This window comes from Leptonotus elevatus, chromosome 5, assembly GCF_054856555.1.
Source record: "Leptonotus elevatus isolate MCC_2025b chromosome 5, RoL_Lele_1.0, whole genome shotgun sequence".
NCBI lineage: Eukaryota > Metazoa > Chordata > Actinopteri > Syngnathiformes > Syngnathidae > Leptonotus > Leptonotus elevatus.
Genome location: NC_141243.1, coordinates 15164635 through 15192476, shown reverse-complemented (window position 1 = coordinate 15192476; position 27842 = coordinate 15164635). Strand labels below are relative to the sequence as shown.

The window sequence follows — 27842 nt, the reverse complement described above, 5'->3', positions numbered from 1 at the left end:
ATTACAGTATGCATACCTAAACGTAGAATGAAATATTTTTTGTTCAAGTATTTCATACTCTTGTTAATTAACATAAAAGTGGACAACTAAGGTTACTAAATACAAATGTGGTTGTATATTTTAGTTAATACCATAATTTTATAGCAAGTTTATTTGAAGTTAAAACGATATACTTTTAACAGTTAAAAGGAGCGTGAAACATTGAGTCATAGATTTGTGTTAAGGTAATTTTCTTCCACTAGATGGCAGTAGTGTTTCATGTTGGACATTGGTGACAGAAATAGTATTGGTATAGGAATTGGTATTTGGAACATGAAGCAACTTGTGGACTTCAGGCCATTTTGTTCATTGTAAATTACAATTACAGTATCTAGTCCACACTAATACATATATTTTTAGATCACATTTATTATTGTGACTCTTTTGCAGAAAGTATGTAAAATAAAGCATTGATTATTTTTTTTAAACATCAATCATTACATTTTTGATACCTCTGAACATCATCAATAATGCTTTTTTAATGCCATTTAAGGACTTAATTTCAGCACAATCCATTTAATGACTTTTGTTGCTAATTAATGACCCGTTAATAATGTTGCAAGGTAAGAGTGGAAAAAGTGACTTCTTGCCTGGTTGATACTGGTTAAATGTCTCTTCTATTTTCTTAAACAAGACCGATCCAAAAGTGTAATTTAGGTTGCCTTTAACTCGAGACAAGTCACACAAAACAGAAACAAATAAAAAGGGTATTTCCATCTTTTTAATTAACAATGCATCCCTTTGATAGGATTGTATGTTTCTTTAGGTCATCAATGACCCCAAAACATACTGTACACAATATACAGGGGAAACCACGATTCAGGCAAAAAAACAAAAAAGAACTTATTAAATTATAATACAGTCTTGAGGAAAATATAAATAACTTTTTTTCTTCTCTGGTTGAGCTCACTATGGTACAGACATATAATAAATAGATCAAATCTGACATCACTCAGCTGATCTATGAATCATCTCTCTATGAGTCCATTTGTGTAGCAGCATTAGAGCAAAAAACAAGCCAATGGAGACAGAGATCAGTCGCATCCCATCTCCCCGGCAACCTTGTACAGATTATTTAGTCACCGTCTTCCGTCTCAGCCACAGTGATATTGCATTGTGGTGGTGTGTGTGGGGGGGGATAATCTAGGGTATTCCTACTCTTACAATGTAATGGCAACCTTCTTGAAAAGAAAAGTGTTACAAGCGAGAAACAAGGTGACAACTTGGCCCATGCGTGTTACACATGCAGAGGAAGTGAAGCACGGAGGTAAGAAGGCATAGTGTTGGAGAGCTGCTGGGTTTATGCAGGTTTTGGTGCTAAATCTGTATTAAGTCATTCTACGCAATGAATAGCAGATACAGCGCACTTCTTGACTAAAAAAACACTAGCGTACCAAAAATGCAATGGCTGAAGGACTTAAGCAAAAAGGATGATAACAAGCATAAGACTACATGCTATTCTCCTCATGGACTTCATAAGGGTGGTGGCATATACCGCATAGCGCTTAAGATGACAATACTACAAATGTTTGATTGTCTGAGATACAGGAAATAGGAAAGGAAACCGTCGTCTGTGTTGACTGGAGGCTACACGTTGCGGGGAAGTGAGGAAAAGAGAAGCAAAAACACGCGTGGCTTGTACAGATCACAGGCGGGTGAATGTGAAGCACAAATGCTCCAGATCCTTAAAAAAAACAGCAGGACTCTTTTTTTTTTTAGTGTTTTGTTTCATAGGGAGAAAAAGCGCACAGGATCTGTGGACTCACTGGGTGGGCAATGAAAACACAACCTCTGGAAGGAGACAAATATTTTTTTTTTCTTTTGAAACAGCGCGAGTCCTTTGTCCTTTTGATCCATTTTTTTTAAATGTATTATTGAGTGTTGCAATTTTGCCAACCCTCAGCAGACCGTATTTGGTTAAGCTGCTCCTCTTTTTCGCCCCTTCCAAGAAATCTGAAACAGCATTAGGCGGTTTGTTTGTTACTGCTCATTTGCTTGAAGAACAGCGAGTGACGAGACGCTCCACTCCTTCACTTCTTCCTTGGCTACTTGTCTTCCGTTTTGAGCAACAGAGACACGCGCCAAATCTGCTCCCACCCTTCAAAAGCGTATCTGATGATCAGGCTTTCATGGTTCAATGTTGGGTGGTGTTCGAGGGCTGGTAGGCAAGACCCAGGTGAGGGAGGAGGATGATCAGGATTCCGCAGGAGAGTCCTCTTCCTTTTCAACAGGTTTTGGCAGCTTTGTCAGGATTAACTCTGCCTCCTCGTACATCTAAAATAAGCAAGATCAACATTACATCTATGCTGACTTGAATGGGGTGGGGGGGGGGTAGACTTACTGGCATGAACTGCACATCCTGGAAGAGTTCCTGTATGAAACGTCTGGAGGTCAGGCGAAACATACAGTGGGCTAAGAGGTGAGACACCTCTGAGTACAGGCAGATGTCATCAAATGCATACGGAAACTTCTCTTTTATCCTGAAGGAAAATTAAAAATTTAAAACGCAACGTAATGTTTGGACTACAAGTTGCAGCAATCAAAAAAACATCATGACAAAGTTTTAAAAAAAACAACAACCCCACATAGTCGCTTTTTTTTTAATTTAATGGTAATTTTCTGAATTTCTCTTTTTGAATGTTTTCTTTTCTGCCTTTTTTATTCAATTCTCTGACATTTTTTGTAATTTCATGGACATTTTATAGTCACTTTTTGAAAATTTTTAGGTAGTTTTAAAAACCTTAATCTACACCTTTTGTCTCTTTTTCTGACAACTTAAACATTTGGACTGACATTTTTTTGAATATTTAATTGTTCATAAAAAAAATAATTATCTAAATCATATTAATCTCTACAATTTTTTTTAGAGATCCACAGGGAGCCACGGGTGAGGATTTAAGAGCCACATGTGGGGAGCCGCAGGTTGCAGACCCCTGAGTTAGGGGAAGACATTTTAAACCAAAAAACAAAAAGAAGCGAAAGTTTCAAATTCAACTGGGACTCATTTGCTGCCGTCAAAACAATTAAGGGTATGTTTATAGATATGCTTTGAGCGTGCACTGCTTCACACTGACCGTTCGGATACGGGAAGCTAGTGATGGGAAAATGAAGCTTCATGAAGCACGTGTGATATTTTTTTTTGTACTCCCCAAGATAGTGCTCTTGGTTTAAATATGAAGGCTAACGCAATGGAAATTTCCACTGCATCTTTAAACCAAGAGTGCCATCTAGAGGAGTCAAAAAAATCACAAGTGCTTCATAAAGCTTTTCATGACGCTTCATTTGCCATCACTACTTCAAAGTGCCCCCAAAAAATGAATACTGGAGCGCGTTCTAGGCACTCTCACTAACTGGGGAGACGGTGCGCCCAGTGCATCAGCCACTACAGAGTTCAAGCATGGGAGGGAAGCGCGCTCTGCCTCTTCGAATACACACACTCAGAGTGGTGTTAGGGCATCAGAGTGAATTTTCAAACACACGCTAGGGAATGGGGATTTTGGGTGCCAGTCCGAGCTCTAATTTTAATATTCACAATAAAAAGAAAAAAACGTCACTTACGTGAGAAGTCCTGTTTCGTGGCCTTTGGTCCCAACTGACGAGCTGAGGTTGATGATGAGGCGAAGCACCTCTTTTCTTAGCAGCACTCGGGGGGCAGGGCCGTCCTCTAATATGGCCTTGCAACCTATAGAGGATGACATAACGGATTTGAGAATAGGGCTCTGATGCCAAGCACTGCTTATGTGCTTGCAAACCAGATGAAGGCAGTTTTTTTTTTTACCAATGACAATATCGCTAGGTGTGGGCGTGCCACAGATGGAGCCTTGTGACACGGCGGCGTCACTGCAGCCTGACACGCCGGAGAACTTGGACTGAGGCATCACCTCAAGACGATGGCCACTTTGGCCCCCCCAGGATGGGAAGTCGACATAGTCTGGAAGACAAAGTTGCACTCAATAAATAGACATGAAGGAAAGTGTCGGTTTTGTAATGCACCAGCTCGAAGTCCGATTGAAAAATCTGTGAGGCGTGGGCGTGCAATCACCTGTCCGAGGCCGCGTACTGTTGCTTGGTGGCTGTGCGGGGTACCCGAGGACAATGGCGCCTACACAGTAGAGGCAGTTCTCGTCAGTGTGATCCTGCAGGCCCGTCTCATCCGAGTCTACAATGTGGTTGGGGCAGTCGCCTCTATTGGCGATCAGCTCCGAGATACTGAACTGCTGCTTCAGTATTGGGAGGGCAGGACGATCAACTGCAGGGTAAATAATTCACAAATGAGCATGATCTTTAACTACCTTGTTCCTTTTACAGACACACACTGACGATTACCATTATCGTCATCAAACATAAAGCGTTTCCTCTCCTCTGAAGGCGGGCTTATCCTCTGCTGAAAGTACGCCGTGTCTCGGATGTGGAACATATCATTGATATCCACAGGCAGCGCAAGACCGATGTAGTCATCGCTGCATCCATAGGTGGCGCTGGAGACCATGGAGCGCACAGAGGAGCAACGTTGCAAAGTGCTCTGGTTGATTGGGCTGAGGAGCTCCTCTTTGTCCAGGGAGGCGAAGCTTAGAGCTTTCAAAAACCTAGGGAGGCCAAGAGGAGAGGCACGTGAGAGGATCCGGGGGGAGAGACTGGGAAGGAAAGATGGGGAGTAGCAGCAAAAAATGGTGGATAAAAGCAGAGAGAGATTTGGTGAGAAGAGTGAGAAGGTTGGCGGACAACAGGATGACAACACATCAGAAGCGACGTACGAGTGTTGAAACACAAGCTTCAAATGATAAAAGCAGAGAACTGACTGAGGTTCCTTTCAAATGGAGAGGGACACATTTTTCATAACATTTTTAATTGTGGGACTGTTGAAGCATTTTTATTCTCCACACTTTTTTCCATGTAACAACTCCCAGATAATACTTATACTCAAATTTCAACTTGCTTCAAAAATTCACACCTACCGGAGTATAAACCGTCTAATTCCACATTACAGCACTTACACTATTCGCACAATTTAATGTTAAATATAAACTTTTCCTCATTCATTTTCAATAGGACACTTTTTTGACACTTTTCAAAATGAATATGCCATAAGCCAGGATTTTGAACAAGTTAGGTCAGTGCTTAGAGCAATTGCCTCCACCACAGAGAACCTGGTTTCAAACCCCGCTTGAACCACATTTTAGGACACCCGATGGTTCGATACCAACTGACTATCATATCAGGAAATGGATTATAATTCCTCTGAAATTAAATCCCACTTTAGACAGATAGCAGTTCAAGTTTTCTTTTTATTCATTTGTCATCTAACTACAAGTAAAAATGTGTAATTTTCACATAATTTATCGTTCAATTTACTTCAAAAGCACATGCATTCAAATTTTAGCATTCGGCTAATAGCATTCAGCTTTTCAGTATTACCACGCAATTTCTGCAGAAATTGCACTTTGTCTAGTTTATGACAACATTGTGATAGTCGTATTTATTCATAAAGTGGCCAAAGGTGGCCTTGTATTTTATTTTCCCCCCATTTTATTCATGAATATTTAATTCATATATAATATTATTATATGCGGCTGAGACAAGCTTGTTTTGTGAGAGCGTGTTCAATTTGTGGCAGAGACAATTGAGAAAGTACAATTCCAGTATGGGATGCACCGTGTCACACTCATCAACTCATCTTGGAGGTCTGTCAGCCTCACGGAGCTGATTGTGCATATTTTGCTTCCATCCAGGAAATTTAAAAAGGATGTGGATCATTGCCACAGATGAAGAAACCACAAAGTGTGAAATAAGAGCGGGGGTTCACCTTCCTACCTACCTACCAACTTTGCCACCATCACCTGTCATTGGAGCCTTGAGTTGCTTCATTGGATGTAAACATGCTTGTGTAAATATGATCAGCAGTCAGATTTGTGGGATTGCTATGTGTTACTAATACTAACAACCAAGCTACAAGGAACTTTCTGACAACTTCTACAGGGGTCAAAGCGCTGGTGACGACCCCTGTGGGCAAAGTGGCAATACAGGAGAGTAAAAGCAGACTCGCACTAGAATCTAACTAACGACAACACTGGCAAGGTCCACCCACCGCGGCACCAGCGTTCTGGACAGTCTGCGGTATGGACTTAAGACGCTGGAGTCTGGGCAGGTACTTCTCCTATCTGATATCCTGACAAACACAACAGAATGTCCACGAAGCACAAACAAACCTGTGACTGCCTATGCAGACAGAAACACTGACCCTGCCTTAAGATTGATTCTAACAGTATTAGGACACCCGCATATCAATATATTGCTTTAAAAAAAAAAATGTGAAAAATGGAAGAAAATCTAGAGCTGCTTGTCCCTGTTTTTATCTCCAATTCAGCTTACACACAATTAAAAGACCATTTCTGGTCAGAGGTCACTGATGTTACCACAATATCTGTTCTAATAGATCCCAACTAATTGAGTACGAGGTGCAACTCACTCAATGATTTGGTCCATGGCATTGTATGCTTTAATACAGGGTTTTTGCAGGTATCGGCAAATCGCTGGCGTCGAGCCAAAAACTTTTCATGAGACCCCAAAAATGGCTTTGGCACGATGCCATAATGGTTTGGTTCAATCATTAAAAATACATTTTCAAAGTTATATATATATATATATATATATATATATATATATATATATATATATATAAAAATAAATCACATTAATTATTGCTAAATTGTGTTACAGTGACTCCTTCGCACAATGTTGTATGTAAAATAAAATATTAACAACAATGCCTCTGGATATCATATTTAATGCCTTAAATTCAGCTAAATGAATTTAATGACTTTAATGCTTTGCTACTGACCTGCGGAAACCCTTTAATAGTAAACTGTTGAAAATGATGACACTCGTGAACCATTAAGAAGGACAAAGAAAGAATAACTGAGAGTGCTTTTGCTACATAGTTTTCATAGCCAAGCTTTACCTGCGAGGTGTGAGTCGAGAGTCCAAGCTGCCAGTCTTCATAGTGATGGTGTCTGTGAAGAGCACATCTTTTGCAGGTGACGCCAGTGCTTCACTGTGGGACAAAGACGGGTGTATCCTTTGTTGCTGCAGCCGCTTCAGTGTGGCATAGCCCAGAGCGTCTCTTGGGCTGGTGTACATGAAGCTGCAGTCAGCGAGGCTCTTGATGGTGGTCACTGAGGGGGACTTAAGAGATTGCGCTCGACGGGGCAGCGTGTGCGAGGAGCCGGGTGGTACCAAAGAGACAGTGGAGGACTTGGATGCAGACATGTGGTTTGTCTGTGCCTGGGGGGCGAGAGGGGAGAGCGTTTTGACAGTCTTGGCTGAGACAACCGTGTTGAGGCTAACGCAGTCAGAAGAGTCCGGTTCGGGTTCGGAATGCTCGGGGTTTCCAACGGTTTCCCTTGATGGACTGGAGCTCATGGAGCTGATGCCGCTGGTTGTGGTGTCCGTGTTAAAACTCTGACTGCGGCTTTTAAACTGAGTACCTCCCGCGCTTCCTCCTCCTCCCACCGTACCCCCACCCGATGAGGAACCTCCATCTCCTCCTGCCAGACGCTCTCGGCTGCTCTGCTCCCGTTCTCGACACGGATGCTCGGCGTGCCCTCCCAGACCACTGAGTGTCAGGCCTGAGCCTCCTCCCCTGGCTAGCTTTCCATCTACAAGATGCTCCTCAGATCCCCCTCTGGTCCCGACAAATGAGGTCTCCAGGCTGACAGTGGGACTCTTTGGCATTCCTCTGCCATTTAACACAGTGGTGAAGACATCACCCTGGTTTGGGCTGTAGACAGAGGGCTCCGTCACTGTCCGGTTTCGCCTCATCTTAAGCTCAGTCGGCGTGCGGGAGCCCGTCGAGGTCTTGGGGTCACTTGTGGAGCGCAGTTTCTTGCTGGGGAGAGATAGGGAGTTGAGGAAGCGTGCACGGACAAAGCGTGTGGAGGCCAGGATAGTGAAGGGGCTGCGGTCTTTGACGGGTTTGGAGTGTATATAGAAAGGAGCCTCATCTGACTGGTCCAGAGCATCACATTTGTCATCGTCCAGGATGTACATGTCTGCAAGCACAAAGTAAAATATTAGTTATCATGTTCTGCAACAAATAGTAATACATCAGCCTTGCATACTTGGTTGAGACTCGCTTTCACTGTTGTGACGGGAGCTGGTGGATTCGGAGTTGAGACTAAGCGTGCTTGGTACGGACGATAGTTCAGAGGTCAACTGGGTTTCAACCTCATCTGGAGTGACTGGCCACAGCGTCCTGCGACTGTGTCTGACTGCATCCCAACCATACTGCTTCAACATCTCACACCCTTGCCTCGTCTTGGAGATCACTCCCAGCACATAAACACACGTACTGTCAATATAAACAGATTTAAAAAAAAATTGTGAAAACACAGAGGACTCTCAAAGCATTAGTTATTACACCATGCAACTTTGGTAATATTTATTCAATTCAGTGTTACTGTTGAATAAATGTAATATATAAGAATTATGTTCAACTTCCAATAATGAACTTTATTTTGGAATACTAAGTGATAGGCAGCCTAATAAAATAACCAATAACAGCAACTCTTTTTTTCTTTTAATGCTTACAAACATGGGGATTTGAATAAGATGTATTTAAAGTGTGTGTTTTTAGTGTGTGGTGTAATATAATAAAAAGGGCCTTACCCTCGTACTGACAACACCTCGCAGTGCTGCGCTAAAGCAATCATGTCAGGGATGACATTCTCCTCATGGAGGAGATTCAGGCCCCAATTCGAAGAGCCGATGTTGCCCTGGATAGAAATGAAACAAAAATGCAGAGATATTATTACCTTCAGACATCATTGATAAAGTAAATTAGAATAGAGGTATCAACCAAAATGGATAGTGTCTTGATAAGTTTTTTTTTTTTTGTCAGAGATAATAGATTAAAAAACAAAAGTTGCCCTTGTGCTTTTTATAAGTGTACTCACCAGAAACCACCTACATTTTGAATCCCAAACTTTCAATACTACAGAAGGATCAATAAACTTGTAAAAATTAAAGTGTGTAAATCATTTATTCGAATATTAACTTATATTAAATGTTACTGACTAGAGCCCAGAGAGCAGCCTTCAGCTGTTTGATGCCCTCCCAGGTGTCCAGCATCGGGGAGCGAACCGTGTAGCTGAGGTCAGGAACTATACTCTGGAGATATACAAACAGAGCAAAGAGTTCCAAATAAATCTGCATGATTTTACATAGAAAGAAAATGTGGCAGATTAGCAAAATTCCAGTGCAACATCCTGTAATTACCTGAGTCTCCAATAGATGGCAGCCTGTTTTATCATGGACTAGCTGACCATACAAGTGCACAGGGAGATAGACATTTGGTCTTTGTAACCTGGAGATGATCAATGACATTAGACAAAAGTCGTTTTGACTGGTATTTAAATGTGCAAAATAGAAAAATCAGCTTCTTAACCTTTGGTTGCTGCGTCTCACATAGTTATCGCCATCAACAGGTTTGCGATAGGTTGTTAGTGCTTCGTTGAGTTGCTCCTCTATCAGGTCTACGTATTTTAGGTTGTATTCCTGCAATTCAAAAGGAAATCACATCTTGCAAATAAACTGCATACTTTTTAAACAACAGGTTAAAAAAAATTAATTTGCAAAATAAATCAATACAAGAAGCTCCTGTGTGTACCTTCTGCCATTTATCGAGTTGTTTGCTGACATAACCCCTCTCATTGAGGTAAGAAAAACCTTTAGGTATGGACAGGAACCTGCAGTAGAGACAAAATATAGTATGATTGTAAGAAAACACAATGATGTGACTATGCAATGAAAGATCTAGCAGACATTAGGCAATTCATACCTGAGGAGCAGAAGAAGGCCTTTGTCTCCTAGGTGAGACAAAGCTGGTTTCAGCTGGATGAGCGCATGAAGATTGGCCTGTCAAATGAACAAACATATTTAGTCAGACAACAAAAGTTGCCTTTTCGACATTTCAGTCTTTGATCGCGAAAATATGTGTCACTGGATTTACCCACCATGATTTTCTGTTTGTTTAACTAGATATTACAGTACAGACGTACGAATGCCCCAACTTATGAGTTTTTGACAACAGAAGGCAGTACAATGTCAAAAAAGCCACTGGAGGCTTTAAAGGGATAACATATCATGGCTGAAACATGCAGGCATGTGTATAAAGGAGAATATGTGATTGTGAGTATGACGTGTGTGTGTCTCTCCATGATCACCTTGTCCTCACAGGCTTCGTCCAGAATATCGAGGGCCTCCATGGACACAGCCTTACTATGGTCGTGAAGCTGTGTGACCAGCAGCTCCATGCCCCAGCTGCTAAAGAACTCCACGGCTGCTCGCAGCAACACACGGAGGTGCTTGGTTGCATACAGTCTGCAGGTCTGCTCACAAGATGCGTTGTTTGAGAGAAGAGGAACACCATTTAATTTAAATTTTTTAATTATGTCTTATATTCTGTTATTTTATTGTAGTTCTTTTTTCTTAATTTTATTATGTTGTAGGGTGACCTTGAGTGTCTTGAAAAGCGACTAAATGAATTATTATCATTATTATTATTAAAGAATAATACAGTACCGGTATTATCAATTAAGTCCAATAAAGATAAATGCTAAAACGCTCAATTAAAATGTTTCGAAAGTTGAAAACCTGCATGTCAAGTTACCATTTCATTATTTTATATATTTCCTAGGTCTTAAAGTTACTGTCCCTCTCCCTTCACAGTTTGAAATTTCATATTTTAAATAGGGGTGTCAGGCAATTAAATTATTTAATCGCAATTAATCACATGACTTCAATAGTTAACTCACGATTAATCGCAAATGTTATATTTGTTCTAAATGTACAATACAATGTACATTAAAATAAGTTTTCCTACTCTTGTTAACAAAATGTGGTTGTATCTTTTAGTCATTGATACAGTAATTTCAAAAATAATCCATAAAAGTGAGTTAAAATTAAAAAGATGGACTGTACTATAAAAAAAAGGAGTGTGATATTGATTTGTGTTGAGGTCATTCTTCTGCCACTAAAATACAACTTGGCACCAGTCTCCACAAATATATTCATTATTATTAAATTTATTACTGCTAAATGTTTATGTTGCGACTGGAATTCCCCCAGTACAGGCTTTCCCAGTAAGGGGCTGTTCATTTTCATTTTCATTTTCATTCAAAAAAAATTGTGTTGTTAAAGGAACTTTAAATTAACTCAAAATTAACACACTAATTTTGACATCCCTAATTTAAAAAAATAATTAACACCAGAGAATATGTCCAACTCTCCCTCCTTATCACAAATACAAATACATTTGTGTGTTTATGCTGTTGTCCTACATCAGTAGCAGCGGTAAGGATCTTGGAGAGGATCACTCTTGCCAGACCATCTCTGCTATAGTCCAGTGTGGCTACAGCAAGCTTCAGCACAGCATCCTGGTTCTTTACAGAGCACAGATTCAGCAGGCTGCCAAAACAGAAAGCAGATAGAATTAAGCTGTGTAAATGCACATGGACGAGAATGCAGCAAAAATGTGTTAGGTTGTTCCTGTACACTCACCACTGAAACAGGCCACATTTCTCCAGCAGTTTGACTCCCTGAGAATGCGCAGAGAGTGTCCCCAAGAAGAGAAAGTAGTGTTGGCTAAGTGTGGTGAGCAGGCCGTTACTTTGCAAGCAGCGCTCAGGCTTCAGGCCTGCAGACGAAGACAGCCATGATACCATATCCCTCACGAGGTCCTCCAGGTAGCCATGTCCATCCTAGTAAATAAAGGAAGCCGCGAAAGACCCAACAGGACAAGCAAGTTAAAAAAAAGTACGCAAGGACATGAAATAGGAAATTTGTTTCTAGATTGTTCTCACCTCATCAGAGTCCATGAGGAACTCGACAAATTGACAGCCAACCACAGTGAGTTGTCTCGCCTTAACGTGATCCAATGCCAGCCCTGCGTACAATTTACTGCTGGGCTTATAGAAGTACAGCAGCCTCCGCACAAACCTGCATCACATGCAATAACAAAAGTGCAATAATCAGAAACATATAGATTTATATGTCGAGGGTATGACGGTGTAGAGTTTGTCAATGGCTCTCACTTGTGCATCTGTTCATCTTTGTTGTTCCTGAGATTTACATTTGGCCACTAGGATGAAAAAAAGGTATTTAAATACTATTATTGACCCAAAACAACAAGAGGGTGCATGTGTGTATTGTTGCCTGACCTTAAGGATAGTGCCAATGAGCAACCAGTTCCACTCTAGGTTTTGCTTATGGTTGAGAATGTGACTCTCTCTCAAGTTCATCATCAACGCTTCCTCTGTGTCCTGAACAGAGAAATACAAAAGTAACAATTTGAGTGAAACTGGCAGAAGCTTTTCAGGGTCAACTAACCATCAAAAGTAAAAAATTAATTGACAAGAGCTTTCGTGCGAAATCATCAGTGAGATCATGCATTGTGCCAAACAGTAGATTTGAATAATCCTCAATAAACTAGTACTGTACTTCTGCTTGTTAGTATTGCCTACCTTAAGACAACAGTCCTAAAAAGGAAGATGTGCTGATTGAGCTCATCAGTGAACAGGTTACCTTAATAACGTAGATGTCCCTTTGGACCCGTGAGTGCGACTCTCTGCGGCTATGCGAGGACACAGACTTGCGGATGATGTGGTCAAGATAGAGACTGTGTGGTTTAAAACCTTTCTTCTTTCTCTCATGGAAACGCTTCAGATTGTTGACAGCTGCACTTGCCCGACTGAATCAAAATTGAAAAGTAATCCATGATGGGGTCAGGGTTTGAGTTCAGCTCATCGTAACGAGAGAGAATTCAAGCATGAATGTACTCACAGTCGTTTTTCCTGTGGGATGTCAAAGGAAGCTGCCATGTTGATAAGGGTGGGAAGGCAGTGCAGGTGGTGACTGTGGGCGTGCGGAAGGATGGTGTTTGCCTAAACATGGGGACACGGGTAGCGGGAAAAGCCTTGATTACGTATGCTATTCATGTTTGTTTATTATAGGGGTGCCAAAATTAGTGTGTTAAATTAAAGTAACGGCACACATTTTTTCAACGCGCAATTAATGACCGCCCCTTACTTGGAAAGGATGTACTGGGGAATTCTAGCCGCAACGCAGCAGACAAGTCTACGTCAAAATTTAGCAGTAATAAATGTAATAATAATGCATATATCTGTGGAGACTGGGGTCAAGTTGTATTTTACGATTTAAAAAAATGTGCAGTATTTCACAAGTTACTTCATGTTAAAAGAAAAATGCACTGAGCTGACACCGTTTGACAAATGCAATTATGCCATCTAGTGGCAGAAAAATGACCAACACAAATCAATATCACTCGTTTTTTTACAGCACATCTTTTTAATTTTAACTCAATTTTTTGAATTATTATAAAATTACTGTATCAATGACTAAAAGATGCAGCCATATTACTATTAGTTTACATTTTTTTCCACTTTTAAGTTGAGTATTAAGAATTAGGAAAAAAACATTTTGTTGTACATTTAGAACAGATATAACATTTGCGATTAATCGTGAGTTAAGTAATTCGATTAATTACGATTAAAAAACAATCACCTGACACTCCTAGTTTATTTTATATATAGGATTTTCTCACTGTACAGAGAAACAGCTTTTACCAGCTTCAGAATTAGTCACAGACTCCGCCTTACCATATGTAAAAGTTCGCCTAAAATGATGGTGGCCCTGACAGCAAGAGGATCATCGTTGCTTGTCACCACTTCGACAAGACCCTGAAAACAGATAAAGCACTGTGAATGAAAGTAAGCAAAATATTTTCCACAAATACTATGAAAATGTATCTAAAACGACAACATATGCGACATTTGAAGCAAACCAAATCTGCCTGGTATAGAATTAAATTAAAAGGAGGAATGGGATTACACATGCTGGGTCACTTTGTCTGGCCCGCACATATTACTTCCAAGGCGCTCACCTCTAGCAGCCCACTGGTGATGAAGGCAGACAGCACAAACGCTAAATAGTTATCCATCAAATCAGGTCTGCAATTGAAAAGATAAAAAACCACTTCATGAGCAATGTAAAGGGTCAAATGTCAGCTTTTTAAATCTTTCTGTCTTACCGTGAGCGAGCCCTATGGGGAAGAACAACTTTGGCCTCAGCGGCAACAAACCCATCAGAGAGTCTCCACGTGTCCTGAAACCTAGTTGGATCTAATAGGGAAGAACAAATTGTACCATGTGTAGAATATGGATTTATATTTGATCATTAGCGGGCAAAACCTTGTCTCTCCACACCCCTACTCAACTTCTACCAATGGGAGGTGTAAAAGCTATAAGGAAGACAACCGATATTACGCACCAACACTTAATAGAGCCTCTGTGAAATCTTGGGTCACGATGGGCACAGGGAGTCTGAATATCTCATATAACACCTCCAACAAGCCTTTCTGCAAAGTAAATGTTTAGATAGATCAATACAATTTAAAATGCTTAAAATATATACAGTAATGTTTACTGTTAAATTGTTTGAAAGACTAGAGGCAGACAGTACAGTTCACACTCACCCTAACTTCCACATTTGGTATGCAAAGTAAACCAATTAAAGACTGGATTCCAGAATTACCAGGCTTGCATAGGTTTATAATCCCTATTAAAAAAAAAACAGCAATTTTAAACAGGCAGGCTGAGTTTTAATCACAGTTGAGGCCTTACCAGACCAAGAGCGGAAAGCTGCCACTATGGCCATTCTACTTGATAAGAAACGTGCCTCTTTGTCCTCTCTGTGAAAAAGAAAACACACATCCATTAAAAACAGAACGCTGTGTTCCTCACGCAATACATCATTATAAATGGACCGTAGAGTCTTTCCAAAGACTGTAAAGAAAACTTTTCAAGCACGGACAAACTTGCACAAATACAAAACTGAGAGAAATAAAATAAATAAATAAAGATACTCGCTCAGAGTAACGTTCAGGGGTTACACCAATAAGTGCGATTGACATCCTCAGGTGAGTGATTAAGGAGTCAACAGCCCAGATAATAAAGGCTGTCTCAAAATACATCATAGAAACCCTTCAATGTTCACAGTGGTCACCAAGATCAGAATACAAGAAGTGAACAGACTTTCACAGTTTGTTTCTTTTTCATACCACACGCACACGCACACACTCACTTGAGTTGGCCTTCAGCCATGTCTGCATTGTGACGATAGTGAAAATCTGTGAAAGGCGCGAGGATTTGCTGGAGGGCAACAAAAACAGACACAGTACAACCACAAAAGATCAAGCACACTTGTTTAGACTTGACAAACTTAATAATTGTTTACTTGTTCTCAGACATTATGTGGAATTCCACTCAAAAGTTCATACAAATCCTCTGGCCGTTTGACTAATGTCATATGACATCCATGTGGCTCGTGTGACTATTGATGGATGCTTTGGTCCAAGTTGCTGTTTAAACAATGAGGCTATGAGGGAAACACTGTGAGTAACTAATGAAAGCAACATGGGAAGGAGAGGGCCAAGCTATGGTTGCTAATACTGACATCCTCTACACTGGCTCATTCATTACTCTACATGGTGTGTGTGTGTGTGTGTGTGTGTGTGTGTGTGTGTGTGTGTGTGTGTGTGTGTGTGTGTGTGTGTGTGTGTGTGTGTGTGTGTGTGTGTACCTCTAACTCTACATCGACGCGCACGTACTGACGAGTACGTGGGTGGTTGAGAAGATGGAGGATGGTTGTGATCAGAGCTTCATTAATGCGGCTCAACTGACAGTCTATCACGCTCTTCAATATAGTGCTTAGGCCACCCCGTTTAGCGACCACCTCTGGGTTTTTCAAGGCTACAGGGAACAACAACAACAACAAAAAACACTACTTTAACATATTACTGATTGGGTGAGACCAAGATACAGTACAAGAACATCTTCTCACCTAGTTCACAGACAATGGCGATGGCTGCACGGACCATTCGGTCCCTCTCTTGTAATCCGTCGGTACCCACAGCGATAAGAGAGTTTGCAACAGAGGTGGGGAAAAGCATTGCATTGACAGTGATGATCTACAGAGGGCAAGAAAGGAAGGGTGTTAAATCCAAATGTTGGACCAAAATAAATGTTCACGATAGCTTTTAATGTCGTTTTTTTTTTTTATTATTAAGAAATAGTAATACAGTAGAGAGTCATAATATACAAGCCAAAAGGTGGTTTGCCATGCTGTCTAGGACTTCAATACAGTAATACCAAAATTGTGTTTGTGTGACAAGCCAAGGTATACACTCTAAAAGTATTAGAACGGTACAATAATTATGTCATTTGTGCTGTATACCGAAAACATTTGGGTTTATGAATATGAGACAAATCAGAATCTGCAATTGATACATAATTTAGAAGCAGGCATGAGCTGGAATCAGATTCTGACAGTACGATTACCTTGAGCAAAACTATTGTGGTATCACGGTACTGTATTGCAGTTACGGCCCTAAAATGTATTATTTGGAAATATTTTGATAAATGAAAACAACTTTTGATAAACATGTACCAATACCATATTGAGTACAAATGAAAAAATATGAACATTCTAAAGAAATCATAATGTCACATCACTGGTGAACTATTATTAGAACAGGCTACTCAAGGTCCTTTGCGGCTGCCTGATGCCCACGGCTGTTCGGCCCACCAGTGATTCTAAAAACATATAAACATTTATTTATTTTTTACAATCCAGACCCATTTTTGCTGACAAAATATTTTTTTGTTGTTGCAAATCCTTTGCTTGCAATAACAGCATTAAACTTGTGACCCAATGACTTCACCACACTTTTGTATTCTCTTGTGATGTTTTTCATGGCTTACACCGCAGTCTCTTTCAGTCGTCTCATGTGCAACTTTTGATGTAACCCAAATGTTTTCAGTCTACAGCAAAAATCAAACAATTGACCTCACTGTTCTAATACATTTGGAGGCGAGTGCACATCATGAACCCAAGTAGTCGCCTTAGGTCGATAGCGCTTTCCTAAGTACAGAGCCTCCCCTCTGTGTGTTTGTGAGCAAGTGCATATGTGTGAAGAAGGTTTACAGTAAAGGACTGAGAAAGCTATAAATAGCCTTGACTGCAGAGTTGCGCAGACCATCCACACACTGGCATCGCTGCAAACCCAATGATCTTTGTGATGGTAATATGACAGAGGAATTTATAGTGATTGCAAGAGACACATTCCTCCAGCAATATCACAGCAAGCTTACAAATTAAGTAGACACAGAAAGGTTCTAGAAGACTGGAAGAAATGTGTCTACCTTTCGGACTAGTCTCAGAGCCTGAGTCCTTTCCCCTTCGTTGCTCTGCTGGATGTCAATGCACCTAAATGAATACATGATATCTTTAGGACAAACAAGCAGTAGGAGAAAACATTCACGGTGGTATAGCACCATTCGAATGAATCAAGGTATCGACATCAAAATCAGCAGTTACCTAGCTATCAAATAATCCACTTGTAGTTTGAGGACTTTTTGCAGCACAATGGTGTCACGAATGAGGTAGCGGAGTGCCCGCAACCCAGCAGCACGCACTTCCTTAGCCTCATTCAGTAAAGCTAGTCGCAGACTAGGGGGAGACAATGCATTCAGATGAGTCCAAAACGGGGAAAGAAAACAGTAGAAAAACAAATTGATACGTTTTGCATATCTACAATGTAGCCTATCTACAGGAAAACATTTAAAATTCCATCACATTTCTAAACGAAATAATGAATCCAGCCAAAGATAGAATGCCTGACTGATGTCTTTTGGCTGCAGTAATTCTGGATGAATAAATTACAGGAAGAGCACTTACCATACAATGATTTCTTCGTATGTAAACCCAAAGATTTCCTCATGATGTCTAACACTGCATAGCAGCTGCAACATAGAAATATTTTATTACAACAATTATAAAGTCACTTGAAAAGTTCACTTCTTTATTGTATTCCACACAAAAGTAATGAACACTAAACTGACCAAACAAAACCCTTTTAGGAGGGAATAGCATTTCTTTGGATCAATTCCCTTTCACTGCTGATGGAAAGTTCTAATTCCAAAACGCAGTGGCAACATATCTCACTAGTAGCATTTATCATCTGGTGTTTCAAATGTACTTTCAAAAATGTAATTTCTATAATAATCTAAAATAGCCCATTTTCAAAAAAAAAAAGAAAGAAAAAAAAAGAGTCAACAATGCAGATCAAAATTGATCATGTAGATTGCATGAGACAAAGAAGGCAACCAACCGGGCATGTTATCAACAGTCTCCATCATGGAGCAGCACTAACTAAGAGGGAAGCTGTACAAGAGTAAGACGGGTAGTGAAATGTATCTTTGGATCTCAACATGAATCTTCTAAAGCAGAAGCAGCACCAGAGTCTACAAGAAAAACGGAAAGAAAGCTGTAGCGGGATTGGATGAGGCATCGAGAGGGTGTTCTTGACTAACTCGGATGTCAGAACCCAAGCAAGCAGGAGGAGGGGAGAAGAGACTCCACAAGGGATATGTGACATTCTCGTGGGGGGTGGGGGGATAGGTCAACCTCATCATCCAAGAACCCTTTTAAGGTATCAGAAGCAACAGCAACACATGCTAGATAGAGGATGTCCCTGTCTTGTTGTAAACAGGAGAATTAATAAGGTCTATGAATTTCAATCACACAAGTCCGACTCTGCCTTGGCCTTCAACCCATGATGTTGCCACCGGCTCAACAATCAGTCACAATATGTCCTGGACTGACAACCAAAAGTAATAGAACACATCAGAAAAACGTTTTAAAGCAAATATTTGCATGGGTTGATGTATTGGTCTGTTCTTTTAATTCAACAAGACATTCCACATCATCACCTTAAACTTAACACTTTTATGAGTGTTAATGTGTTTATCTTAAGAGAAAGACAGCAACAGAAATGCTTGAGAATATTTTGGGATTAGACACCGAAATTCAATTGTACAATATTACCTTGACAAAGTTGTTCAGGTGGCCAAGTTTTCGCATATTACTGACTCCATGTGGTTTGGCCACATTTTGAAGGATTTCCCTGAAGTTTTCTGGTGGTTCTACAGGACAAAGAAAACCAAACACAAAGAACTACTGTATAGTACAAGTAATAGGTCAAATCATCACATAAGTCAGGGAAGCGTCATTGATATGATGCAGGAAGGAAGTTGGTTTATCTGGTCAAACTAACATCGTGTGTACAGTAAATACACAGTCTAGATGGTAAATCATAAGCCTGAGAGGGGAAGTGCTTTTTGTTTTCAATTCCGTTTACTACTTTATGCCTAGTGGAATGTTGCTTATTTAGTTGTTTATTTTCCGTAAAAAACATAAAATTAAAATTAAAACATTCAAAAAAAACAAAAAAACAATTATTCATGTTAAAAGAGACAAAATGTGGGGTCATTTCTATACTGCGATCATGTTCAGGGCCACATGGCAACAGACCAGTCTAATTTTTAGTTAATGGCAAGGCTGACATAGGGTCAGAAAACTATTCATACTCGCATTCACTCCTCCAAGTACTTACATATATATGTCAGTGCTCAACAAAACAGAGTAGAGACTTGAAAATGTCATAACATCTTGCAAATGTGATTAAATAGAGTATAATGTAGAGATTTTTTTTTAATCAAATATAGTTCAAAAATATTATTTTTTCTTGAACATGGCATGTTTCACTCAAATAACACTTTTTAGAGTAACAAAAAAATACAGCTGTGCGTGTAGAGAGTATGTTAACTACAGCATTCAAATCAAAATGATATTTCTCTTTTATAATACAATGGTGCCTTGAGATTCAAATGACCCGACTTAAGAGTTTTTTGAGATATGAGCCTTAGATCGGCCAATTATTTGTTGTGACTTGGGAGTGCAAACTTGAGATACAAGCGCTGTATGGTAGCAAATGACTGACTCACGTCACAACATTGGGCAGTTTGACATATAATTAGTAAATATTCTTGAGAAGAAAAAAAAGAAGACTTCAAGCTTTTGTTTGCCGCTCTGAAGGCTACTGCCAAACTTAACATACAGAGAATTACATGATGCGTATTTAAAGACACCACATAGCCTCTGCTACCTGGCTGCTAACATACAAAGGGAAAAAACTAGAATTTAATGAAAACAGATTTTAAACTGAAAATCAGTTTTGATGTAACCGACCCGAATCAAATGGCTACATTTCGAAATGTACTATTCTTGAATCGTATCGCACCCCATGTATCGAGATACGTATTGAATCATCTTTTATGAGACAGGCTTACCAGGTTTAAATCAGTTTAATGTTGGTATTTCTCTTTCCATATGCAGAAATTACGCACATACACATTTGTGTGTTTGTGTGTGTGTTTTTTATGTAGCTGACCTCCATAATGGGATATGTATGGGAGTGGGAGTCATTCTGAACGGGAGCAGGATGGGACGGAGTCATTTTCACAGGTAGTGAGACAGGATTGTTGTGTGTTTTTTTTTTTTTTTGTACTACTGTCCAGGACTGGGACGGAATAGGATTTTTGCGGTGGGAGTGGGATGGGACGGGAGTGAAAATCCACTCACGTGTCACCCTCTATCCCACACCCACCCGACAAATATTTTCCCAGGTCGAATTTTGTTCCCAGTCCATCCCTAATCGTCAGGCTTAGCAAGTTTTATGGGGGAAACCCTGCATCCGTGCATTAAAGAAAATGCTAAATATATTCAAACAAGTACACACAATTCATGTTTGTAGATGTATGTGACTTAAATAAATAATTGAACACCATCAGTGATCAAGAACATTGCAACAGTCAATTCAAAGTAAAATTTCAAGCACTCACTAAAACAAAGCATGTGTAAACAACTACCTCATACTTATATGACTAAGGCAAAGAAAACTAAAATGTTCAACGGTCATGCAAACCTAGTCATTCACGATAAACCTTCAACATTCTGGAAAATTTATATCATAAACTCATCTGGTTAAATATGGCCTAAAACGCGTTTGAGTCTATCTAGTTTGTATTTTGTGATTGAGGATTTTAAACTTAAACGCAGTAACCAACCGTTTTACACTAGGTATGCTGTACATAATAGTTAATTTCCCTATCCAGTATGAAATAACTCATGTCCATCAATACAGACACCAGCCATGTTATCAACACTGTATGAAATAATTATATGCTATACGCATTCAGTGTATTTCAATGCCAGTGCATGCTTCGCAAATTTAAAATTAGAACGCAAACGAGATCATATGTATACCGTACAGTGAACAGCCAGAGAGGTTATGCAGCAATGATGGGAGTCACTTTTAAGAGGCAGTGCACCAGCAGATCATCCCTGCACAGTGCACACCATGTGCTGTTTGAATGCAACTCGATTGCCAACCTTAAACTCCGATTTCACATGGAAGACGAATGCGTGGCAGCAACAATTGTGGATGTTTAGCCTAATAACAGGCTATCCTACCCGCTCGCCAATCAAAACAACGGAGTGTCGTCATGGGTGGTTAGCTGTGGCAGCTAGCTACAGCTAACTCAGCTAGTTAGTTAGCTCGCGAACGTCTGTTATTAAGATGCGGCTAGAAAATGTTTATTACTCTAAAGAGAAATGAAACAAACTAAGTGGCATTAGCAAGCAAATGCCAAGTGGCAGCGATGGGCCTGCGCTTTTCGTGGGTTGTGTTTGGAAATAAATATATGCATCCATATTGAACAATAATCGCTTTCAGTGTGATGTGAACAAGCCTTTGCTTACCCCTGGTCAGATCCAGCGGTACGTTCTCTTCCCCGCTGTCATTCCGACCTGTCAAAAACACACACAATGAACGTTGAGGGGGAAGACGCCCAGGTCATCAGCTGCCTCGGAAACTCTACATTTGCAATATCCCAACAACAAATGCAGAACCGAGTCGGCTTTTCCATGCTTACCTCGCATCCGAAGACTCCGGATAGGACGGCCGCGGAAGCTGGCCGCCATGTTTCCAGGAACATCCACAACACCGGAAACTTCGTGGTTTCTCGCGAGAAAACAAACAACGGGGGTGGCTGTCATAACAGGACATCTCGCAGATTTGAGATCAGATGAACTATCCTAATCCCAATTAAAATATTATCGAAACAGCAAACGTGGATCTGACCCAGTGCCAGTTAAGGGTTGTGAACGGCAACAAAAACAGAAAATAAATATTCGGTTCACTAACTCGAATGGGCCGTTAAAGTAAGTTATTCACTTTCAATAACTGAGTTGAACGGATCAGTGATTAATAAAAACAAAGAAGCCACAACAGATGGTTATGATTTATTCATGTCACTAGGTGCTCTGTAAATGGCTGTCAGACACAAAGACATATTTGGTGTGAAGGGCAAGTAAACACATGCCATCATACATATATTGCAATTAATTGTATTTATTTGAGTCATACACACACACAAAAATCTTTGCATTTCCAGCAATCAAACTCTTGCCGTCCATCTTCAGGTCTTCTTGGTTGCAGCTATGAACGCATCAATATCCTGTATGGCTTTGGATGTCCTCTGAAGAGCTTCTGCCACACTGTCTTCACTCACAGTAGCGATTCCAGCCAAACCATTTTGTTCACTTCCTTTCTCCCTTCTTAACACGTTACTGTTTTCCAAAGGAACTGAGCACACAATGTTAAAGAACACATTTGACCTCATTTAAAATTGAAGCCTATGTAGCTGAGATTACATAGCTGATGGTGATATTTATGTATGTAATTATCAGTTAAATGCTAAAGGATACAGTTGAATCGCTGTGTCTTTGCAAGTTCTGCAGCAAGCAGATCTGACCTGAGATTTGTTTAAAGAAGAAACATCAACACATCATCAAGTGTTTTCAGGAAGTACTAAAAAAATAAAAATCTCACCGACTTTCTTCTTTCTCCCTATCGTTCTCATGCCATCCTAAAGGTGAAGGATTGTTTCCATCAACCATTGTTGGTTTGAAGAATAGATTTTGCTATAAACAAATAAAATGTATTCAGACTATGTATACACCAGTACATATCTTTGTAAAAGTTCATCTCCACCTGTAGCAAGCAGCTGGGTGTAGCAGGGAGCCTCCGTTTTTTTACTTCATTGTATCTGGTGAGAAGTCTTTAAAAAACAATAATGGGTTAGTACGTGAAATGTAAGTAGACACAAATCAACAGGTTTATTGGACTGTTGCATCTTACCTGCTTGCAAAACTCACAACAGAGCAAACAGAGTACAACTGTCCAGATATGTCAGGTGGAAGGCCATTCATGTGATATGTTATCTCTTTAACCTGTGGTGACGACATCTGAATCAGGTTTCAGTATCTAAGATCCCATTCAAGTCAATAATGGAAATTTGAGACGGATAAAAAGATGAAAGGCTGACTTTTGCCTGCACTGATTGGCACTGAGGCTTATAATGAATAAAGTACATGCTGAGGACTCCATTCGATCGGATGACAGACCCATCCCCTGGTGAAACTTCTATGACTGGCACATCTTGATCCAGTATCCTAAAGAAGGGGCATTTAAGCAGTTGTAAAGCTGACATAATGTTTTTGAAGCCCTAACAAATAAAATTAAAGGTACAATCCAAATGTTGTTACCAAAAATACATGATGTGACAATGAAGACTGTCATGACAGGTCCTCAAAACTAGTGACAATTCTGCATTGCCATTTGTGGCCAAACAGCATTCATAAATGAATGTTACATTTGAAGCAATGAGTCTAATTTAAATGACACGGCAGTAACATTTTGCCACAATCGCAACAGATTTACTGGAATTGGAATATTAACATTAAAGATTATTTTCTGCACACCTGTACGTCACCCCTTGGTACCACATCACTTTCCCCGTTTCTGTTGGAAAGTCTTGATCTGGTTCTTTTTGGGGGACTGGGTCTTGAAACTTCCAGCTTAAAAGCAAACAAAAAGAAAGATTTAAAACAGTGATATAATTTTTTTGTTAAATATGTTAACTCATTCACTGCCATTGACGCCTATAAACGTCAAAAAATCATTTTAACGGTTTCTATTAGTTTAAAATTGTTTCCACTTTTGTTAACAAGAGTATGAAAACCTAGACATTTTTTAAAATAATCTTAAAAAAAAAAGATTATCAAAAATTAGGGGCGTCAGGCGATTACATTTTTTATTGTAATTAATCGCATGATTTCAATAGTTAAGTCACGATTAAACACAAATTTGATATCTGTTCTAATAGTACAATAATACAAATAATTCTAGGTTTTTATACTCTTGTTAACAAAAGTGGGAAAAAAATGTTAAACTAATAGAAATAGTTCAAATGATTTTTGGACTTCTATAGCCGTCAATGGCAGTGAATGAGTTCAATTCAAGAGATGTTTGTAATTAACCTGTGAAAGTGAGGAGATGGGCAAATGAGAGGCAGGGTTTGAGGGAGGAGAAATTGTCTCTCTTCGATACCTAAGTTAGATGTATTCAGAATTTGGTCGGCCGCCGAATGTCTAGCTTGTTCTTCTCCATCATCACCAGGTTTAGAGACACAACCTCTCCAATGGCGGCGAGCCAAGGAAAGAGGGTAGCACCAATGTGATGCAACTGCGTGGCAGGAGTGATGCTGGACGAGTGTGATGGACTGGTACTTTTTCTCTGGCTTAAAAAGACAAGCTCAGTCAAATAGTTCCATACATGGTCAATACTGTACTGCATTATCACTTCACTAAGAACAAGAAAATCCATAAAAGTGCTTACTGCACAGGCTTCAACAATTACGGCATAAATTGTAAAATGGTGTGAATTTTCAATACGCCACATTGAAGTAGTTGGGTCCAAGAGATATTTTTTTTGTGTACAATGAAGTTTCAAAACAAAACCTCACTTAGTAAAAATAACAGTAAAGTACTGTAAATGGTCATGTGAATGATTCCCTTCCAGGCTCAAAAAGTTGAATTAACTATTAACTCTTACAGACCATATTATAGGTTTAAAGAGAAGTTAACCAAATAAAACTAAAATGAAGTAGTCTAACTTCATACTGATTCTCTAAAGAAACCTGCCAAGATGTATGGAGTAGAGATCAGGAAGATGTTTGCAGAGCGACTTTATAGCATTTTATAGGTATTATTGGAATTTTAAAAATCCTTACGATATTGTTTGACACTGGAACAAGGGTAAGTCAACACACACAAAAAATCTTCACAATAATACAGTATGTTCTATGCAGTCCCACTAGTCTAAAAACAAGGTATTCTGATTAATATTGTTTTTATAGAATATGAATTAAGCAGCAAAAAACATACGTTTTTAATCCATGCCAGGGGGCCGTCATTTTGCCAGTTGCTGTCACTGAAAATGTAACGACCAATCATGGTTCACCTGTTTTCTGAAGCTGAGCCGTGATTGGTCGTTACCTGAGCAACTATGAAGTCATTTTCAGTCAACAGCAAGTGGGAAGATGGCCGCCCCCTTAATACAGAATGTCGTGTTTAGACTAGTGGGGGCACATACAAAATAATATTATAAACAACATTTTTGGTAATGCATACTGTACATTTCAAATGTATGCCATTGTTTGTTGAATGTGTTGTGTTTTTTCTTGTTTTACAAAAATGACTTGTACAATTATGTTATTAAGTGGACAAAGGGCTTTTTTTCTTCTTTTTTTATGTAATAGTATTAAGGATATCTTCCGCTCACAAAAAATATATAAAAAAAAATAATACTGGATGTTCATCAAAGATGTGAGGCTGATCACACAAACAAACCCACACTCGTGAAAACGTAATCTCCTCGATAGAGGTTAAGCCTTACCTTAGCCTCAACGGGAGTGATTCGAGGAGAACATGACCTTTTCTCTCCCCCCTGATGAACCTCTTGGATGTCATCACTGGGGCTCTGCTGGCATTCCGCAGCCAAATAGGTCAAACTGCTTGCATGCTTTTGTTGACTGTCTGAGATGCATTCAGGATCTTTGTTCAAATCTTCTGGATGCTGAAGGACAGGCTGGCTAAACCTGCATGCATATTCCACAAAGAACTCTTCACCCGAGGGTGACAACGTCAGACGGGTGCGTTTGTCCTCTGATTTGATGATGGTCTCTCCTCCAGGTAAAAATTCTGCCTCACAGGAAGACCATCCTGGCCACTGCACCTTCAAGTTAATGCTAAACAAAGGCTGTGAGGGGGAAATGTGTTGGATTGGATTCATACAACATAGATTGTATCAGAAGACACAGAAGCAACTGGTACCTGTTTGTTATCAGGAGTGGCGAGTTCCTCTGGCAGATACGGTCGACTGGCATACTTATTCCTGAATGCCAGAGCAGCGATTATCAACTCCTGTGATGAGAAGAATGACATCGTTAACGATCGATACAGTAAACAATATACAACAATTAACGTTTTAAAATGGCCGTAGTAATTTTTAAAACAAATGTTACTTTATAGGCGCTGGTGGTGAACCGCGTCCTCTGCCGAACTCTCAAGGGAGTCTGAAGGGGATGTTCAGTGGGGACTGAGCCTCTTGCAAGCATAAACTCGCTGCCACACGGCGAAAGTAGTAACTGTGCCCCGTTTTCATACCGAATATCCACTGACTCATCCAAATACATGATCATCGAACTCACATGGGAAACGACAGCTTCCATCGTTAACATTAGCGACACTCTCAGTCAACTTCACTTGGACGCTCGCAGGCGCGCGCACAAACTCAAAAAAATAAGAAACATGTGACGTCATCAGAAATGGCCGTCCGGTGGTTTGAAAGCAGTGTCGTTGACGATTAAAAAACAGAGACGTCACATTTTCTGTTACAAGTATTTTAATTATCACAATTGTATCGATACTTAATCTGATCAGACATCTGAGTTTTTGTCAGAGGGTTAACGTTTCAAGTTAGTTTTGTTGTATTACAAGAATCCTTGAGATTGTTGGTGAAATAATGATTATTTTTTCGACCAGTGAACATGCAGTCACTACTCCTAATCAATCAATGTACAGTATAGTTAAAATAGACATGTCGATCAAACAATTAGTGATAATGTGTTTAACCATTACTCATCATTACATAAAAAATGAAGAACACCTGGTTTTAACTTACCCCAAAAATTTTTAATATATTTTAACCTAATATAACCTAATAAGTAACCTAATTAAACTTGGTTAATGTCAAACATTTTCATCAAGTTCTCTGTGTTTGATAATAACAATTTTCAACAGATTCAAAATCCAAATGAGTGGTTTACAACTATGGGGCGTGATTTGATATATGTTTAATTCTGTAAATTACAGACAAAATGACTCCCTTGTTTGAATATTATTATTATTATTATTATTATTATTACAGCATTATTTCTACAAAATAAAATTTGGGCAATAGAAAAAAATGCAATGAAGTTTTAGTATCAAATAATAGAAACAAAACAGGATCATGTATCTTTAAACATAATTCTACAACTGTTTTCAGATATATTTTGAATAATACAATTAGCTATCACAAATACAGTATTTGCTTTGTCGCCAATAACACAATGCTTTTTTATTTTTTTAAGTTTCCCCCTCTCTCAATACACTGAACTGCTTACTATAAGTTGTATATTGCACATTTTATATATTGTATCAGTATTTTTTAAGCAGTGTGGTGTAGTGGCCACTGGAGAAGTGGGTGACATTTTTTTCTCTTTTTTCTTTTCCTTTTTTTCAAGCAGTCCAGAAAAGTGTCCTAACACTATTGTTTTAGGCCGAATTTTAAATTTTGTCCCCATTCTTGTGTTTTAACTTACTTTAAAATTGACTACCAGCTCAGCAATAAAACTAAACTAGATCATGTAGGTTAGCGTGTA

General features: G+C 39.5%; 2 protein-coding genes across 5 annotated transcripts; both read right to left on the bottom strand.

The window, feature by feature from the left end:
* Window positions 1–740: 740 nt before the first annotated feature.
* On the bottom strand, window positions 741–22016 carry LOC147173876 (rapamycin-insensitive companion of mTOR-like). 4 transcript variants are annotated; one of them, XM_086076322.1, is made up of 38 exons: window positions 21948–22016; window positions 21775–21822; window positions 19000–19097; window positions 17851–17915; window positions 17491–17622; window positions 17316–17379; window positions 15955–16081; window positions 15694–15863; window positions 15196–15263; window positions 14736–14803; window positions 14588–14670; window positions 14383–14470; window positions 14144–14234; window positions 13997–14063; window positions 13713–13793; window positions 12877–12977; window positions 12619–12784; window positions 12255–12356; window positions 12129–12175; window positions 11898–12033; window positions 11596–11795; window positions 11376–11502; window positions 10260–10424; window positions 9875–9951; window positions 9704–9782; window positions 9482–9591; window positions 9313–9400; window positions 9112–9204; window positions 8704–8810; window positions 8157–8386; window positions 6998–8087; window positions 6125–6205; window positions 4366–4673; window positions 4082–4288; window positions 3818–3970; window positions 3598–3721; window positions 2381–2519; window positions 741–2313 (listed from the first exon to the last, which is right to left on the bottom strand). In XM_086076322.1, exons 1-38 carry the CDS (start codon window positions 21994–21996, stop codon window positions 2233–2235), a joined length of 5310 nt encoding a protein of 1769 aa, XP_085932448.1. In that variant the 5' UTR covers window positions 21997–22016; the 3' UTR covers window positions 741–2232. The 4 variants fall into 4 exon arrangements, with proteins under 4 accessions (XP_085932448.1, XP_085932445.1, XP_085932446.1 ...); XM_086076319.1 differs by having other exon boundaries at window positions 4366–4625; XM_086076320.1 differs by lacking the exon at window positions 6125–6205.
* Window positions 22017–22410: 394 nt separating this feature from the next.
* On the bottom strand, window positions 22411–26709 carry c5h5orf34 (chromosome 5 C5orf34 homolog). Its single transcript, XM_086076509.1, has 11 exons — window positions 26442–26709; window positions 26251–26340; window positions 25814–26176; window positions 24397–24656; window positions 23839–23934; window positions 23403–23529; window positions 23216–23307; window positions 23069–23135; window positions 22907–22998; window positions 22783–22829; window positions 22411–22660 (listed from the first exon to the last, which is right to left on the bottom strand). Exons 1-11 carry the CDS (start codon window positions 26655–26657, stop codon window positions 22494–22496), a joined length of 1617 nt encoding a protein of 538 aa, XP_085932635.1. The 5' UTR covers window positions 26658–26709; the 3' UTR covers window positions 22411–22493.
* Window positions 26710–27842: the final 1133 nt, after the last annotated feature.